The following is a 16,534-nucleotide window of genomic DNA, read 5'->3' on the forward strand; positions in this document are numbered from 1 at the left end:
TTGTTTATATAGAAAAACTTCAAAACGGTTTGCTAAAAAATATTTTTTTTAAATAAAATTATCCCCCCAAAATTACACCATAATTTAAAACATATAGAAAGTAAAAACTACAGTGAAATAAACCAACTCGTACAAATTTTCTAAAAATCTGGGTAGGCTTGTCTAAATAAGAATGTATTCAGCAGGCGCTGAAAGGAACACGTTGAAGGCACCTGCCTAATATCAAGAGGCAGGGAATTCCAAAGTGTTGGCGCTGCCACACGGAAAGATCGAGTTCTTACAGATGTGTGGGTATTATGTGGATATTATGTAAGTGGTCAAGTAGGCACATGTGGTGTAAGGTGATATCGTAAGTAAACTGGTGCCTTTAGGAACTGTGGCTCCAGATCCCTGGAATCATCTTCTCCTTGAATGGAAGCATGCGTCAACATTTCTATATATTTAGATGTTGGCTGAAAACTTTTATCCTCCAATTAGTCTGCTCAGGTTCTACAATGTTGGATTCGTGTTTTTAATACTGTTTTATCATTTGCACAAGTTTTAAAAGTTTTGGGGTTTTTTTTGTATGGTACTAAGGTATTCTTTGAATGTAGAGCAGTTCATATATTTTGGAATAAATTATTAAAGTGTATATATTTTGTCAGCATTACTTGTGAAGTGATAGCTGTGAGTTTTCCTCACCCTTTCTTGTTTTCTCCTCTTCCACACCACCTTTACAAACAATACATAGAGAGAAGATGTGGTGGCTTGTTGCCATCGCTTGCCTAATACAAGCAACTGGAGGCTCAGAAGAATTGAGTAGGAGGAGAAGAGATGCAAATCCTGAGGTTCACATGAATGTCGTAAGCTACATAATCTTTTTATAAATGTTATCACAGATGCAGGCCTGAGATAGGCCTGGAATGCAGATCTAAGGGAGCCGAAAAGCAGCACTTGTTCCTTCTCTCTTCCTTCCCCCAGTCTAGAACAGGGATAGCCAACAAGGTGCCTCAAGCTGCTGTTGTGGCGCTCCAGTTCCCATGAGCCTCAGCCTGCATGGCCAAAAGTCAGGGCCTAATGGGAGTTCTAGCCCAACAACATCCACAGGGCACGGTGTTGGAAATCCCAGATCTAGAACATCAAAAGCATAACTATTGATTAATGGGGTGGGGTTATGCAATTAGGAGCAATGACAAACAACCCATTGGGGAATGCGGAACTTTTCCTTGAAGTGATACTGAGGAGCCTGGGAAACACGAAGCAATGCTGCTTCCAGTTTCCCTCCTACTGTCATGAACTCTGTGCAGACTTCTTGGCAGAGTGGCTCAAAGGGGGGAGGAAGAACTGGACAAGAGAGTGGGGAGGGGGTTGGTCTTTGGGAGTAGCCCAGTGGCCTGAGAGGTGCAGATCCTTCAAGTGTCCCTATTTTTCAGAAACAGTCCCGGACTTACCGAGCCTGTCCCAATTTCTGATTTGATCCCAGAATGCCTCGCTTTTACTTAGGACATCCCTGTTTCCATTGGAGAAATGTTGGAGGGTATGGAATAAGATGTCCCTATTTCCATCAGAGAAACATTGGAGGGTATGGAGGTGCTGAGCTGGATGCGGGAGAAGTGCTGAGTGGGTAGTCATGAGAACGCCCTGCTTCAGCGCTGTCAGTGCCCAAGAAGAGCTGCCTGACTTGGCTCCCTGCTACTGAAGCACTTCTCGCTTCTGGCGACGTGCCTGAGTCTTAATCAGACAGGATGTGATGTGGCTGAAGCAGTGTGAGCGGACACAGCCCACTTACTTACCCAGTTCCATAGCTCAGGGTGGCGGCTGCAGATATGCCTATGTTGATTCCTAGGGCGGCTTCTGTCAATCCAGGATGCCCCAGCTAAATTGGGACACTTGAGGGGTATGGAGTAGGTCTACCAGGATTCACCCAAGGTGGTCTCCTCTCTGGCAGACAGATTAAAACATTATGAATTAAAACATCTCAGCAATTTATTTTATTTCTTTTTCAGAGTGAGCTGATCTGTTACAAAGGATACCCCAGTGAAGAATATGAAGTCTTAACAGATGATGGCTATTATTTGACAATAAACAGAATACCTTTTGGAAGAAAAAATCTTACAGTCAGAGGTATCTGGTATATATTTATATTTTTAAAAATCCTAAGTCTATGAAAGTGGTATAAGAAAAGCCTTAATCGCTAAACCAGTGCTGTGTTTTGAAAATACTAAAGCTTTACTTAAGCTATCAAAGCCTCAGTCAAGCCCAGAAGCGACTGGTCCCAGAAGGCCATTGCATGACCCCTAGAGCCCCACAAAAGCATTCAGAATCACAGGTGGGCTGAAACTGAAGGGGCGGAAGGGCAGGAAAACCAGCTCCACTCCTTGTGTCAAAAGCCGATTTAGGGGGGCGCCACAGGTTCGCCCGCGGTGGGTGCCAAGCCAAAAGGGTGCTTTGGGGGCACTGCAGCTATGATGAACAACAGAAGGTGAGAGGTGGGAGGCACCACTGAAATTTAAAAGTCCAAAATCTGCCACTGCAAGTGTCCTATGTTGAGCAGGAAGGCCTGAAGGGGGCTTATAAGTGCTTTTAGCTGAATGCAGTTCCAAGCCTCTCTGTAAGTGAGAAGCAGCCCGCTTGGTCAGAATCACATGGGAGCATCCCCATAGAAGCACATGGAAAGCTATTGAGTAGAGCATGCTTTCAAGGTCGCTTCAAACCTTCCAGGAAAGTCAGTGGTGGGGTGCGCATCCCTAGTGCATGTGGGGGCTTTGGGAGCAGGGCTGTTGGCTGCACACACGCCTGTTTCAGTGTTCACATGTTCTTTTGAATGCTTGAATAGGGCTTTGCTAAGAAGCCTCTTCTACAGTCAAGGCTCCGATTCATGTGCCTAGCAAAGTTATTGACATAATGGACTGAAATATAAATGATGGTTTCCGAACATGAGAGATATTTCTTAAAATCATCTTTGTTATCATGGCGCGGAAATTCTCATCTGCTTTGTTTTAAAATTTTCTTTTTTAAACTAGGTCCCAAGCCTGTTGTGTTACTGCAACATGGAATGCTTGCAGAAGCTAGCTTCTGGGTCGAAAACATGGCCAACAACAGCTTCGGATTCATATTAGCAGACGCCGGCTATGATGTTTGGCTGGGGAACAGCAGAGGAACGAGCTGGTCTCAGAGACACCAGAATCTGTCAACTGACCAAGATGAATTTTGGGATTTCAGGTAGTTTGGATAGAAAAAAGTAACAATATCATAGCAATTGACGGTATTATCTTGCACATTAACTATTAAATTATGAAGATAATAAATATTCATGAAATTTGCAAACACCTATTATTCACTCAGATTATTCACATTACAAAAGCAAGCATGGCTCATCTACCTGAGTAATGTCAACAGTGATTGGCAGTGCCTCTCCAGGGCTGATGTCAGAGATCAAACTAGGAACCTTATCCATGTAAATAATGGACTCCTACTATTGAAACAGGCTCCATGCCATCAGTTATTCAGATATACACAAACTGATGATAAACATTCCATGAACTTTCAGATTATGCACCTATCATCTTCTCTAAAGAGATGCTGGTAGGTAGGCTACATACCAGAGGTAATGCTCAATGTGTGAGAAGAATTTTGTGTGTGTTGGGGTAGTGGTGGCTATTAACCAGTGCAATGATATAATTTTGCTGAAACAATTAAGATATTCCCTGCCTTTTTGAAAGACTTTTTGACCACAAAGTCATGGAATTCTTCTCTCTTCTCATCCCTACCAGCAGCATCTACATGTTAGGCATGGGCTTTAGCGGGAGAGATCTGCACAGCATAAACTTATATCCAGCAAAATCAGAGTGCTGTTGTTAATCATAATAGTTAATCCTCGTTAGGGATGGAAGGATCTGTCTGTAGAAGTCTACAAGCTGGAGGTTTTTCACATCCTACAGATCTATGTGTGATTTTCTATGTCTGATGCCTGTTAGAAGTAAAACGTGGATCCCAAGACCCTCAAAATAAATTCTGAACAAAATTGGTGAAGCAGCAAAGAGTCTATTGAGTACAATGCGTTCATGCAAGAGCAGGTGTCCAAAGTAGGAACAGCCCAAATTGGCAAGGCACAATCTTATATTCTTTATACCCAAAGCACAGGTTCCCTCCCTTGTTTCCCCACTGGCAGGGTAAATGCAGGGTTTACAGCCTATCATGACCACCTAATTAAAATACTAAAATCCCTGTCTTTGTTGACATCTCCCATTACTCTAGTTCCAATGACTGCTACTCCTGTTTACCTTTCTCCTTATTTGGTCCATGTTTCTTATGGTTTTACACATTGACTCAAGCAATAAATCCACATCCCAACCACTAGTGGATGTAACCGAGTCCCATATTAGTTGAAACGTACAGATAAATCGCATAACGGCTGCAAACAGCCCTATCTATAAGCCTCCTAACCACAAGCTGTTCTAAAAATACATGTAAGCAAGTTTCTGCTGTCTGCGGTCATCTAACCGTTGCAGCCTTGTGGCCTTTTGAAAAGGCAACATTTTTATTCCTCACAATGCCCCTTTCCCCTGATTCATGTGTGAGGGCACGATTGTGGCTGGGTGAACCTGCTACTCCTAGTTAGGGATGGAAGGATCTGTCGGTTTTGGTTCTCTCAGTTTGTCATTTTTTCCCAAACTTAAATTTGGTTCTCCACATATCTGCAGCAATTTGAAAATTTTCTTTTTAACAAGTCTTCAGGAAAATTCTTCAGTGCTTTAGTGCAGATTTCTCTTGATATATTTTGGTGTGCACATTTTATCATGTCATTTTCACTATTTTTTATTCACAGTTTTGCATAATATGTGTATTATTGCAAACTTTTCATTGGTTGGAGGATGGCATCACAACATATGGATAAATATGAATTTTGAAAGACGACCGTGTTTCAGTTGTCATATTGTCTTAGAAAGTGCGAATTTGAAAAATTCAGGTTTCAATGCAATCTGAATCAAATCCCTTCCCCTTCCCTCATCATACCCTTAATTTCAATAGGGTTACACTGAGCAGGACAGTAACTAAAAGCTATAGATCTCTATGCATGTTGGATTTCCACATACGTACTGTGACCTGCACGATTCCAGAATGTGTGGAAAGAAGTAGAAGTCTACATACTGAACATCTTCACATCCTACAGCCTGCTTTTATGTGTGATGGTTCTTCATGAGATTCATGTGTGAAGTGAAAAAACGGGGTGTGGGTGTGATGTTTAGTGATGTTCTGTTGCTGGAAGCAACCGCTGCAAAATTAAAGTGGAGAATAGGGATGGTGGTGCCATCACCTGGTTCTGCACCCACATTTCAAGCAAAACCTTCCAGAAGGCAACTCTGGGTGAACATCTAGGAGTTCAGATGAAGAGGTGTCACTAATTTTGCCATAACATTTAAACCTTTTCTTCAGTTTCCATGAAATGGCCATCTATGATCTTCCAGCAATGATCAACTTCATTCTGAAGAAAACTGGGCAGAAGCAAGTGTATTACATAGGCTACTCTCAAGGCGCTACTATTGGTATGCTAAAGTGGACTGGTCCATTTTTGTCTCTTTCTCTTGTTCTCTCTCTTTCAAAAAAAAAAGTCTTATGTTCTGCCCTTCTGGATCCTGGAGCCAGCTGTAAGGATTCAAGTCTTGCCCCCAGCACTGGCAATGATTTTGTGAATCTGTCAGCACTGTTTTGCCTGCATTCCCTTCATGCTCTTGCTTAACTCACCTATAGGTTACATTGGACTCTCGAGGGAATATCGGGTGGATATGGTTTCTAGTAGACCAGGGATCAGAAATAACCACCCCCCAGGCTAGATGCATCCCAGATCCAGTTTTCAATTGGCCTTCCGGGTCCCCCCGCCCTGCAACCATCAGCTATTCAGTGGGAATGAAAATAACCTGTTATGTTACAGAATAAAACCTTACAATAAGTCTGACAACTTGACAACCTGACAACTCTGACCCTGCTGCTCACACAGCTATGGTCCAGACCTTCCCAGTGTGAGGTCCATTTTAGGGCTTTACAGTAACAAGGCAAACAGAGCTCAGTGCTTGTCCCATATAACTTAGATTATATTACAGTTGCTGTGTAGTGATACCTTTTAAAAAATGCCTATATGTCCTGAAGTCTAGAATAGGTATCAGCAGGGCTCTTTTCTCAGCCAGAACTTACTGGAACTCAGTTCCAGCACCTCTCAGGTGGGCGCCATTGTCCTTGTAAGAGAACTCATGGTGAGTTCTGACACTTTCTGACACCTTTCCCCCCAGAAAAATAACACTTGATATAAGGATGTTGTTATGTAGTTTTGGGTAGTTCCAGGGGCAGAGTTCATTGTAAATCTGTTCATTCACCTAATGAGTATATCTGTAAAAGAGAAACATTTAAAGAATCACCTACATTACTTTACTGGCAACTGGCTTCAACCTAAAGTGAAGAGGGGTGAGGGTTGGGTTTTTCCACTCTTCACTGCCCCTCAGTTTCTTAACAGCAGCTCCAGTGTCCATATAAGGCAGATATAGGGAACCTGTGGTCCTCTAGACGCTGTTGGACTCCAACTCCCATCAGCTCCAGCCAGGAATGATGGGAGTTGTGTTGCAGCAACATCGGGGGGACCACAGGTTCTCCTCTGCTATAGGGCCAGGGAGCAGAGGTGGATCTCATTTCAGTGGTGCCCTGTGAAATGCCAAAATTCAATGCCTTTAATTATAGTAGCAGAGCCCCCAAGGATCTGCACCTAGTGTGACCAAGTCTGTTGTGCTACCCTAAGTCTGCCTCTGCAGGGAGTACCCTTTAAACTGGTGAATGAATTTCTTAACATGGTTATCAGCAGTTCCAAAAGCCCACTGTGTTTTTCTCGTTCGCCCTCCTCTCCCTTTCAGGTTTCATCGCATTTTCAGTCATACCAGAACTGTCTCAGAAAGTCAACATGTTTTTTGCCCTGGCTCCTGTGATTTCTCTTCAGCATGCAACAAGCCCTATGTTGAAAATAAGCTCCATGTTACCTGAATTCTCATCCAAGGTACCCATCAATCACTATTTTATGACCGCGGAAATCAAGAATTTGCAAATGGAAACTCAACCCCCCTTTCAAAATTTGCTCATCTCCAAATTATGGTTCTCTGGCCAAGTAATATGTACAAAAAAATGCATAAACCAGGGTAAAATATTCATATACAGTAAATAGTGAAAATAACATACAAAATGCATTATAATAGGGAAAATTGCTCTGCAAAAATTATGTGTGCTCAGCAACATTGCATACAAAAATGTGCATTGTTCAGAAATTTTCATGCAGACTTGTTTTTTTTTTTTTTTTTAATCACAAACTTGATGTGGGAATTATGCAGAACTGAGCTTAAGCATGGGAGAATGAGAAACGGAGAAAAATTAAATAGATCAGCCTATCCACACCCACTGGCAGAGGAAGGGGGGGCGTGGGGAGAGCGCACCAGCCCAGGCACCATCGAGGAGGGGGCTACAATCGTGGCCACCCCCGGACACATGCCATGCACCCCCCACCATGCCAGGGCCTACGCCCCCGTGAGCAATGCGTCAAGCCCACTGGACGCGCACCATGCCCCTGCGGGCGGTGCATCACCCCCCCGGGCTCATGCCATGCCCCCACGGGGCTCACGCCATGCCCCCACAAGTGACGTGCCATGCCCCTGGGATGCGCGCCAGCCACTCCCCCACCTACTCTCTATCCCTGGTGCCGGAGCATGCAGCTTTGTCACTGTCCACACCCCCAACCTTCCTGCATTGAACTGGAAGGTCTGAAGGGGACTTTTAAGTAGATTTGGTTGGACAGGCATACAAACCTCCCTGTAACTGGATCTGGGTGTTACCAGCGAATGTGGGAAGGTTGGAGATGGAGCAGGTGCAGCTGGCACATGCAGGCACACTGAGGGCACATGGTCACCACATGCTTTCCTCCTCCTGGTCTCCGATTTAAATCTTTTAGGAGGTGCAGCCAGGGAGAAGGAATTCCCTAGAGACATGTAGCTTATTTTGCCACTTTATGAAAGCTTCATTATATATAAGGTCTTTATATCTTTACAGAGCATGCTTGCCAGAGGAGAATTTGTTTTGTCTCGCAAGCCTGCGAGAGACTTTATGCAGAAATTATGCCACGCTTCTTTTATGCAGAAATTATGTGCGCGTCTCATTTTCACTATTACGGGTGGATTCAATGCAACAAATCTAAATATGGTATGTAGATGTGTGAAGAAGACATAGTAGTTGATTACTGGTTTAGCTATATGTTCTACTTTTCACAAGCTTTCATTTTTGAGGCAAAAAGCTTCCAAAGGGAGCAAAAATTCCATGGCTAATTGAAATCTTGATTAGAGTCAGATGAAAATGCTTTACACACTGGAAAAGTCCTGTTGAACAGAAATAATAATAATAATAATAATAATAATAATAATAATAATAATAATTTATTACTTATACCCTGCCCACTGGCTGGGCCTCCCCAGCCACTCTGGGCAGCTTCCAACAGGATATTAGGTTAGGTTTAAAGTCTACTCACATATCCCAAGCAGCGTCTTAAGTTGTAGCAAAAGTCTTTCTCCAGATCTAATCCTTCTCAGTGGCTGGTTAAATTTGCAAGTTATTTTCTCTCCGCTAGTTCAAAGTAAGCCTGCTAAATAAGTCTGAATTTTATCTTTAAAAAAAAGCAGGAGCCCTCTGCTCATGATGACGACATTCGGAGAGTTACCTAGGCGTGTGTGTTTTCCACTCAATGCCCTCTGCCCCCACAATCCCTCGGGATGGGTGTCAGATATTGGGCAACTGTGGCTGAATCTGCCTCCTCTACAACCCTGGAGGAGTTTTGGGGAGGCTAATTACTCCCACATTCCCTCCCTTATCCACACAAAAAGGCTCTGATGGGAAAAAACACACAGCTGTCAGCCAGTCATTTCTACTACACTTCAAACGTTTTCTGAAATCACTGGTGTTTGCCCAAATTCCTCATTCTCACTGAAACTGCATAGCTGCCTGCTCCAGTCCTTTTCTCATTGCAATGTGTCCCCTCTATTCCCCACTACCACCACAAAGTGGTGCTACCTCAGTCTTGGAAACCTGAGAGAGGCAGATGTGGAGCAGCTCGGGTGACCATTGCTAAACATGAAAGGTGAGCAAATGGGATCCCAGAGAGATTAGAGTTCCTGGGTTTACAGCTCAGGGTTTGTCTAGACTGGAAACAAACCATGAACTTGTGTGACAAGCTAAGCCAAACCATGGCTTAGCTCACAGCAGTGCAAGAGCAGGAGGACCCCAAGAGGAATGAAGCAAACTCCTTTCCAGGAATCTTCACACTTGGAACTAAGCCAAGGTTTTTAGCTTAGCATTTCATGTAAACCAATCCCCAAAGTACTATGCACACACAAAATACTATACAACAAGAAATTCAGATATAATCAAAGGAGTAGCAGTATGACTGGGCTTTTAAAATACTTTAAGTCAGGGCCTTTTTTCAGCTGGAACTCACCGGCACCTCTTAGGTGGGCACTGCTGCCATTCTAAGAGAAAGAGGGAGGCGACCTCTTTTTCTAGAAAAAAAATGGCACTGCTTTTAATACTTTCAAAAGCACAGCATTGGGGTTGGACATTACCTTGACAAGCAGCCACTGACTGATCTGTCTTCTGTGATTTTTTCTCGACGCCTTTCAAAGCCAGCATTGCATCTTGCAGAAGCCAATTCCCAGCTGAGCTATGCACTGGGTAGCAAAGATCGTTTGTTTTGTCTGTCCTGAATCTGCCAACCAAAAGCTTCAATGGGTGGCTTCAGGTTATTGAAATACAAGAGGATGAAACCCCAAACCCTCTCCCTCTGCACCATGCATAATTGTATGCCAAGGGTCAGCAAACGTTTTCAGCAGGGGGCCGGTCCACTGTCCCTCAGACCTTGTGGGGGGCCGGACTATTTTTTTGGGGTGTGTGTGTGGAAATGAATGAATTCCTATGCCCACAAATAACCCAGAGATGCATTTTAAATAAAAGCACACATTCTGCTCATGTAAAAACACCAGGCAGGCCCCACATATAACCCAGCGGTGCATTTTAAATAAAATGACACATTCTACTCATGTAAAAACATGCTGATTCCCGGACCGTCTGCAGGCCGGATTTAGAAGGCGATTGGGCCGGATCCGGCCCCTGGGCTTTAGTTTGCCTACCCATGTTGTATGCTATCCTACTCACGTTATTTCTAGACTAGTTACAGATGTAGTTTCCTTTGCCTGTTCCTCAGATTATTATTTTTAAAAATAAATTTTAAAAATGTGTTTGCTTTTCAAATCAAATGTTTCTCACAGAGCCGTGCAGATGTGTATGCAGCTCATTTTCCAGATGCAACATCATCTAAAAACCTTCTGCACTGGATACAGGTAGAGTTGTGCACTTTTAAGCAGATGTGGTGGTCAAGAGGGTTCTATCGTTCTATGGTCTGTCAAAAATTGCAAACTCATATTGACTGCATTTGTGTGTTCAGACCCAGAAACCTCCCCCCTAAATAAATTCACACTGGCCTCAAATTTTGGTTTTGGTTTTTGGCAGAATTTAGGCCACAACTTTATTGATTACAGAAAGTGAATGGTTGCATAGGTTCTGGTTCAACTAGCTCCCTGCCGTGCAGGTATAATAATAATAATAATAATAATAATAATAATAATAATAATTTATTTATACCCCGCCCATCTGGCTGGGTTTCCCAGCCACTCTGGGAAGCATCCAACTGAATATTAAAAACGGTACAGCAACAGACATTAAAAACTTCCCTAAAGAGGGCTGTCTTCAGTTGTCTTTTAAAAGTAAAATAGTTGTTTAGCACTATTAGCACTGACCCAGGGTTCCAGCATAGGTCAGCCAAGGGGGAACACCTGGATAAGCGGAAAGTTGGGAACAAGCTACCCCCGCCACCCAAATGTCCCCCTGGAATCAGGCACAGGCACAACCCCCTCTCAGGGGCTGACCAAACCATTGAGTCCCTGGATTCCTTTAACGGAATACCCTTACATAGGGATGGCGAGAGCGTTCTCCCATCCCTATCACTTGAACCAGAGCCTATCCGCAACCTTACAAGCTGTGATGATTTGCTAAGTGGCAGGCGAAACCCAAATGGCAACAGCCAATCAGCCAAGTGGGAAAAACTCCTGCCATGCCCCTATCCCAATGACAGACGACACACGACAGCATAGCAAGGTCAAGCACAAAGCCCTAAAAGTAGGGAGAGGTGGACTGGTGTTCCGGATGAACGCGCTGAAAGGGGAAGCTTGCATGGGTATAAATAGGTCCCTTGAACTGTTTGGTCTGCGTCCCATTGGCCAGATTGCACCCAGCTATGAGGGACCTACCAATAGGGTGTTGTGGCTGACCAATCATACCTACCCACAACACAGGGAGTCAGTTGTCCAGGTCTCACTGCAATACCTCTTTAAGGGAGGACCCAATATAACACTTAACTGTTAGAGCTTCCACCAAAGAATGCTGGAATTGCTAGTGTGCTTAACATTCCCTGGGAAGCCTCTAACCACAATTAAACCATTTTAAGTTGGTACTATTGTTCTGCTTCAAGCTGTCTGCTGATAATACCAGCAGTGGCAGAGTTTTCACAATGTTCAGTAATATGTATAATGCATTATCTAATTCTATGGCTCTCCTATTATTTTGATAGATAAGAGATTCGGGGTTATTCAGGTATTTTGACTATGGGAACAAGAATGAGGCAAGATATAACCAGGTAAGAGAGAACAATTTTTAGGTGAAAAAATAAGTTTCTTCACTAATTTATATGTATTCCATTTTTTCTCCATGGAGCTCATACGTGGTTCTCCTCCTCCCTGTCATATTCTCATAACAAACCTCAAATGGGTTGTATCCAACTTAGATCTATTCAGCGTAGACCCATTGAAATGGACGGACTTGAGTTAGCCATGTATAGCTTCAATAGGTTTACTCAGATTAGGACTAGCTTGTCTACAACTCTCCATGTAAGCAGAAGCAGAATATCTCTGATTACATGAATAAACGGACATAAATCTGACATCAGGAACCACAAGACAGAGAAACCAGTAGGAGAACACTTCAATCTCCCAGGACATTCTATACAAATTCTCAAAGGAATTTCAGAAATAGACTGGAAAGAGAAGCTGCTGAATTGCAACTTATTACCAAACTTAAAACCATGGAGAGACCTGGTCTGAACAAAGACATTGGATTCTTATCTCATTATACATGACAAAGCCATTTTTCACCTTCTCACCCCTTGCTTTTTCCTGTAAGACCTATTGCAGTCGTTAAGAGTCATCAACAGGCTCATCACAGCTATCTGCCAATCACCCAATCCCACCACCCTTCTGAGTAATACCCCTCCCCACCTTCTCACTATATAGAAGGGTCTGGTGACTTCTGTTTCAGTGTATCTGAAGAAGTGTGCATGCACACGAAAGCTCATACCAAGAACTAACTTAGTTGGTCTTTAAGGTGCTACTGGAAGGAATTTTTTTATTTTGTTCTGATTACATAGTTACTATGGAGAGACCACAGCAGCTGGTGATCATTACAGTTTGTGGGGTCAAGAATCCTAGACTAAATGAATGTGATGTGGGAGACAAGTTCTTAAGCCCTTAAAGAAGAATGCAAACTCAGTATCACTTACCATAGACTAGAAATTAATTACGCCACATTCCACAATATGTTCTTTTTTAAAAACAAAACAAAACAAAACAATTTTTAATTAATTTTCATTTATAACAATCCAATACAAGCCACATTAATACAATACCAAATTATAATACAATTAAAAAAGCCAATTATCCAATACCAAATTAAACAATCCGTGCTCTAGATTTCAGGGAATGATATTCTTATTTCGTTCAGCTCCAATACTCTTAGTTAGTCCAAATGCGACAGTTCCGATCCTGAGTTCTATTTTTATTTTTAATATAAGCAGGGGTGATGCAGATGCCTGGCTTGGAAACAAACTCTGCAGTAAGAGAGGCCCCCAGAGGAAGTGGCCTTACAGTGATTCAGACCGCTGGTCCATCTAGCTCAGAGTTGTGTCACACCAAGGCAGCAGCTCTCCATGATTTCAGACAGGGGTTTCTGCATGCAAAGCAGGCACTCTACCACCTCCTCAAAATGTGGGGTGAATCTCCCAACTCCCAAACTCCTTTTCCTCACTCAGATCAAGCTCTGTGTGCTTGGAGGGGGTCCCAGAGCCATTTCCATCACCTCAAGCACTCTGCCATTCCCATGAAGGGGACATGGTGCTGGCAGCAAAGAAATGAGGAGAACTCTCCTCTTTCTCCTCTCATCATCATTCTAGCTGCATGATGGGCCACAGACCACAGGGGTAGCTCTTCAGGGGAGCTTGTACTGCCACTCAGATTGCCTCAGGGTTTCCCCCCACCATTGGTTTGGGGTTTTTTTTAAATTCACTTTTTTGCAATTTTATAAACCACAAATTCTAAAAGCAGTTTAAATCATTTATACAGAGGACAGAGGTACAATTACTGTATTTTTATATGGGTTTTGGTTGCAAAATGGGGGGGGGGGGGAGAGAGAGCAGCTAATCCGAGGAGAGCCTCAGTGGATTCACTCATCCCAATTTAAATCATGCTAGCAGTCCATGAGTGTTCTAGTTAGGAAGAAGGAAAATCTATCGTCCATATAAACCTGTGAACAGCCCATAGGTAGTCTGAATTGTGTCAAGGTGCTGTCACAAAGAACACTTGTGTGTTTATGTGTGTTTATTGATCCTCTGTCTTTTACTCTCCAGAGCGTTCCGCCTTTGTATAAAGTAGAAGACATGAGTGTCCCAACTGCAGTGTGGTCTGGTGGGAATGACATCATTGCAAGCCCAGGAGATACAGCCATCTTAGTTTCTCGCATCTCTAACCTAGTTTACTACAAAAATATATCATACTGGAACCACTGGGATTTCATCTGGGGCCTCAATGCCCCCAAACTGGTGTACTGCAAAATCATAGAGTGGATGGGGAAGTCTGTAAATTGATATTTTGCTATAATAGATTTAATTCACCATCTTTTATTAACCATTCTTTCTTTTACACCTGTAACAACAAACCCTGTGCCCTGCTAACATGGAGAGCCCTTCTAGGCCACTGAAACCCACAGTTTGCTTGAGTTGCAAAACAATGAAGCTTGGAACTGTGCAATGGAGAACTTGAGAAACAGCAATGGAATACTAGCTCCGCCCAAGGTATGATGGATAACAGCAACAAATGACAAAAGATAGACATAATAAAGTATAAGGACAGAATAATAGCCACACACAAGAAGATCAAAAAGAGAGTTTGAAGGCTTCACCTGAAGGACTGTTGAAAGGATGTTCTCTTTCTATACCAGTATAGTAAAACATTGGTTCTTTTCTGTGTGGCATTCTGGGAGATTCTGGGAGATTCTGGGAATCACTATTGCCCTCCCTTTTTGCCTTTCTTGAAACACTCAAGCTTCACCTTTTTAATCCTATAGCTATCCTTTTAATCCCCCTTGCACATACCAAAGATGTACCATGCACAACATTCCTTTTCTTAGTTCACCTAAAGTTTACCCTGATATATTCTTCTTCAACATATAATTGATTATGTGCTCTTATGCTATGATCAGAATATTAGTGATTGCTTTAGACATATTATAATCAATCTTAGTTATAAGTGGATTAAGAGCTTTCATACCTGTCTAAGCTCTACCTTGTTTAACAGTCTTTGAACTATTAAGATTAATGTTTATTTGTAATCCTGCCTTGTACCCGCCTTATGCAAATATTAACCAATCAGCAATGAGTTTCTTTGTTTGTATGTTAACTAATCAGCTACCAGCACACTGGTGGCAATGTTTGTAATACTTAATAAAAGAGAGGTTCTGGAGGCTGGCCAGAAGGAACGTCTCTCGATCATCAAACTCTTTGTCTGTCCTGATTCCCCATTCCTACAGACTGTAAATTATTTGATGTGTTAATGCAAATGGAAGTCATTAAAACTGCAGCTGCGGTATAAGGGTTTGTTATTATGACTGGTGTGTCATTGGAATTTATAAGTTTTTGGAATGCAGAGTTTTTGGAATGCAGAGTAAATTATCAAATCATCAATTCTGGCATGCAGGAAGCCAACAAAATAATATAATTTGGCATCTGAACATTTGGCATTAATAATTGTATTATTATTTGATATTATAATTTGGTATTGACAATGAGGCTTTTATTGGGTTATTGTAATTGAAAACTAATAAAATTATTACACAGAGAATCAATCCCTCTGCCCACATAACTGCGGTGAATAGGGGCTGGGGCCTGTCTTGTGACATTTCGCTAAACAGAGACAACTACCATTGAATTATCACTGTAAGCACATAGCATGAGAGGCAGAGGATATCCAGTGATATATTCTCTAGTCCAGAGAAATCCCACTGATTTAGTAATAGATTTTGACTTTGCTCAGCAGACACCTCCCTTTCATTGTCAGGACTTTCAGACTGACCAGACCAATCAAAGGCCTGGAATGATTCTGAAACAGACCATCTAGAAACTCTCTTTGGCAACTGAGACAAGGAGGGTTGAGAAGGGAGGACAAGGAACCTGCACACCCCAAAGAAAGAGCTGAGGCCTATCCTGCAATCTTTTTTTCTAAACAGAGAAAAAACAAATTGTGAATTTTCACCAGAAGAATTTAGGGGCACCAGGGCTGAGCAACGAGACACTTAAGGACCACTTCATCAACATCATCATTTTTAATTTGTATACCATCTTTCTAGCTTACAATACCCAAGGTGGTTTACAAGCTGAAGCAATGTACATCTTATAACAATCTAATGCAGTACAAAAATGTGAAAACAAAACAAAACTTTAAAACAAGCAATCTACATCATAAAAGTAACATTCAACAATCATTAGAATAGCATAAAATAAGAATAATATCAACGTATAAAAGTTAAACAGAAATCCACTCAACAGTTACAATAAATAATTTCTAAACTATAATCACTAAAACAACGGCAAGCCACAGTACATAAAATAATACAATACAAATTGAGAAGCAGAGACTAGAGGGTGGAGCAAGGCAGGTAGAAGGAGGCCTTGCCTGATGAAGTCTCTCCCCTCACAGTTCTTCCTCCAGGACCATCTCCCTTATGAGGACTCCCACAGAGCACTGCAACTGCTAGGGACAGTTTTTGGTATTTGTTGCTCTGTTCTAAGAGGGGTTATGAAACAAGACCATTTAGATGTTGTATGGTCTCCATTTATATGCTTCATACACTGCATATGTCCTCGGTGTCCTCTATACGGCGAAGTTAACTTATTGTTATGTGACTCTTATTTATAAAGTGTCCCTTTGCAGGATCTATTTCATCATGATATCTGCAACAGTGTACTGTTGTCTATTTCATCCTAATTGCAATAAAGTGCTTCACACAATTCTTATTCTATGTTTCTTCATTGTTTATCTTGTACGCACATTGTTTTGAAAACTCAGGAGATACTTCTTAAGAAAGATGCATTGACGTTGGGTAA

The 16,534-nt window shown here is 42.2% G+C and overlaps 1 protein-coding gene across 1 annotated transcript; it reads left to right on the top strand.

Moving 5' to 3' along the window:
- Positions 1-737: 737 nt before the first annotated feature.
- On the top strand, positions 738-14,147 carry LOC307216287 (lipase member M-like; the record flags this gene model as incomplete). Its single annotated transcript, XM_079976441.1, has 9 exons — positions 738-842; positions 1,986-2,103; positions 3,003-3,201; positions 5,416-5,525; positions 6,879-7,018; positions 8,059-8,208; positions 10,320-10,391; positions 11,678-11,743; positions 13,784-14,147. The coding sequence occupies 9 exons, from the start codon at positions 738-740 to the stop codon at positions 14,018-14,020; spliced, it is 1,197 nt and encodes a 398-aa protein (XP_079832567.1). The 3' UTR covers positions 14,021-14,147.
- Positions 14,148-16,534: the final 2,387 nt, after the last annotated feature.

Source organism: Podarcis cretensis (genome assembly GCF_951804945.1).
Source record: "Podarcis cretensis genome assembly, chromosome: 5".
NCBI classification, from domain to species: Eukaryota; Metazoa; Chordata; class Lepidosauria; order Squamata; family Lacertidae; genus Podarcis; species Podarcis cretensis.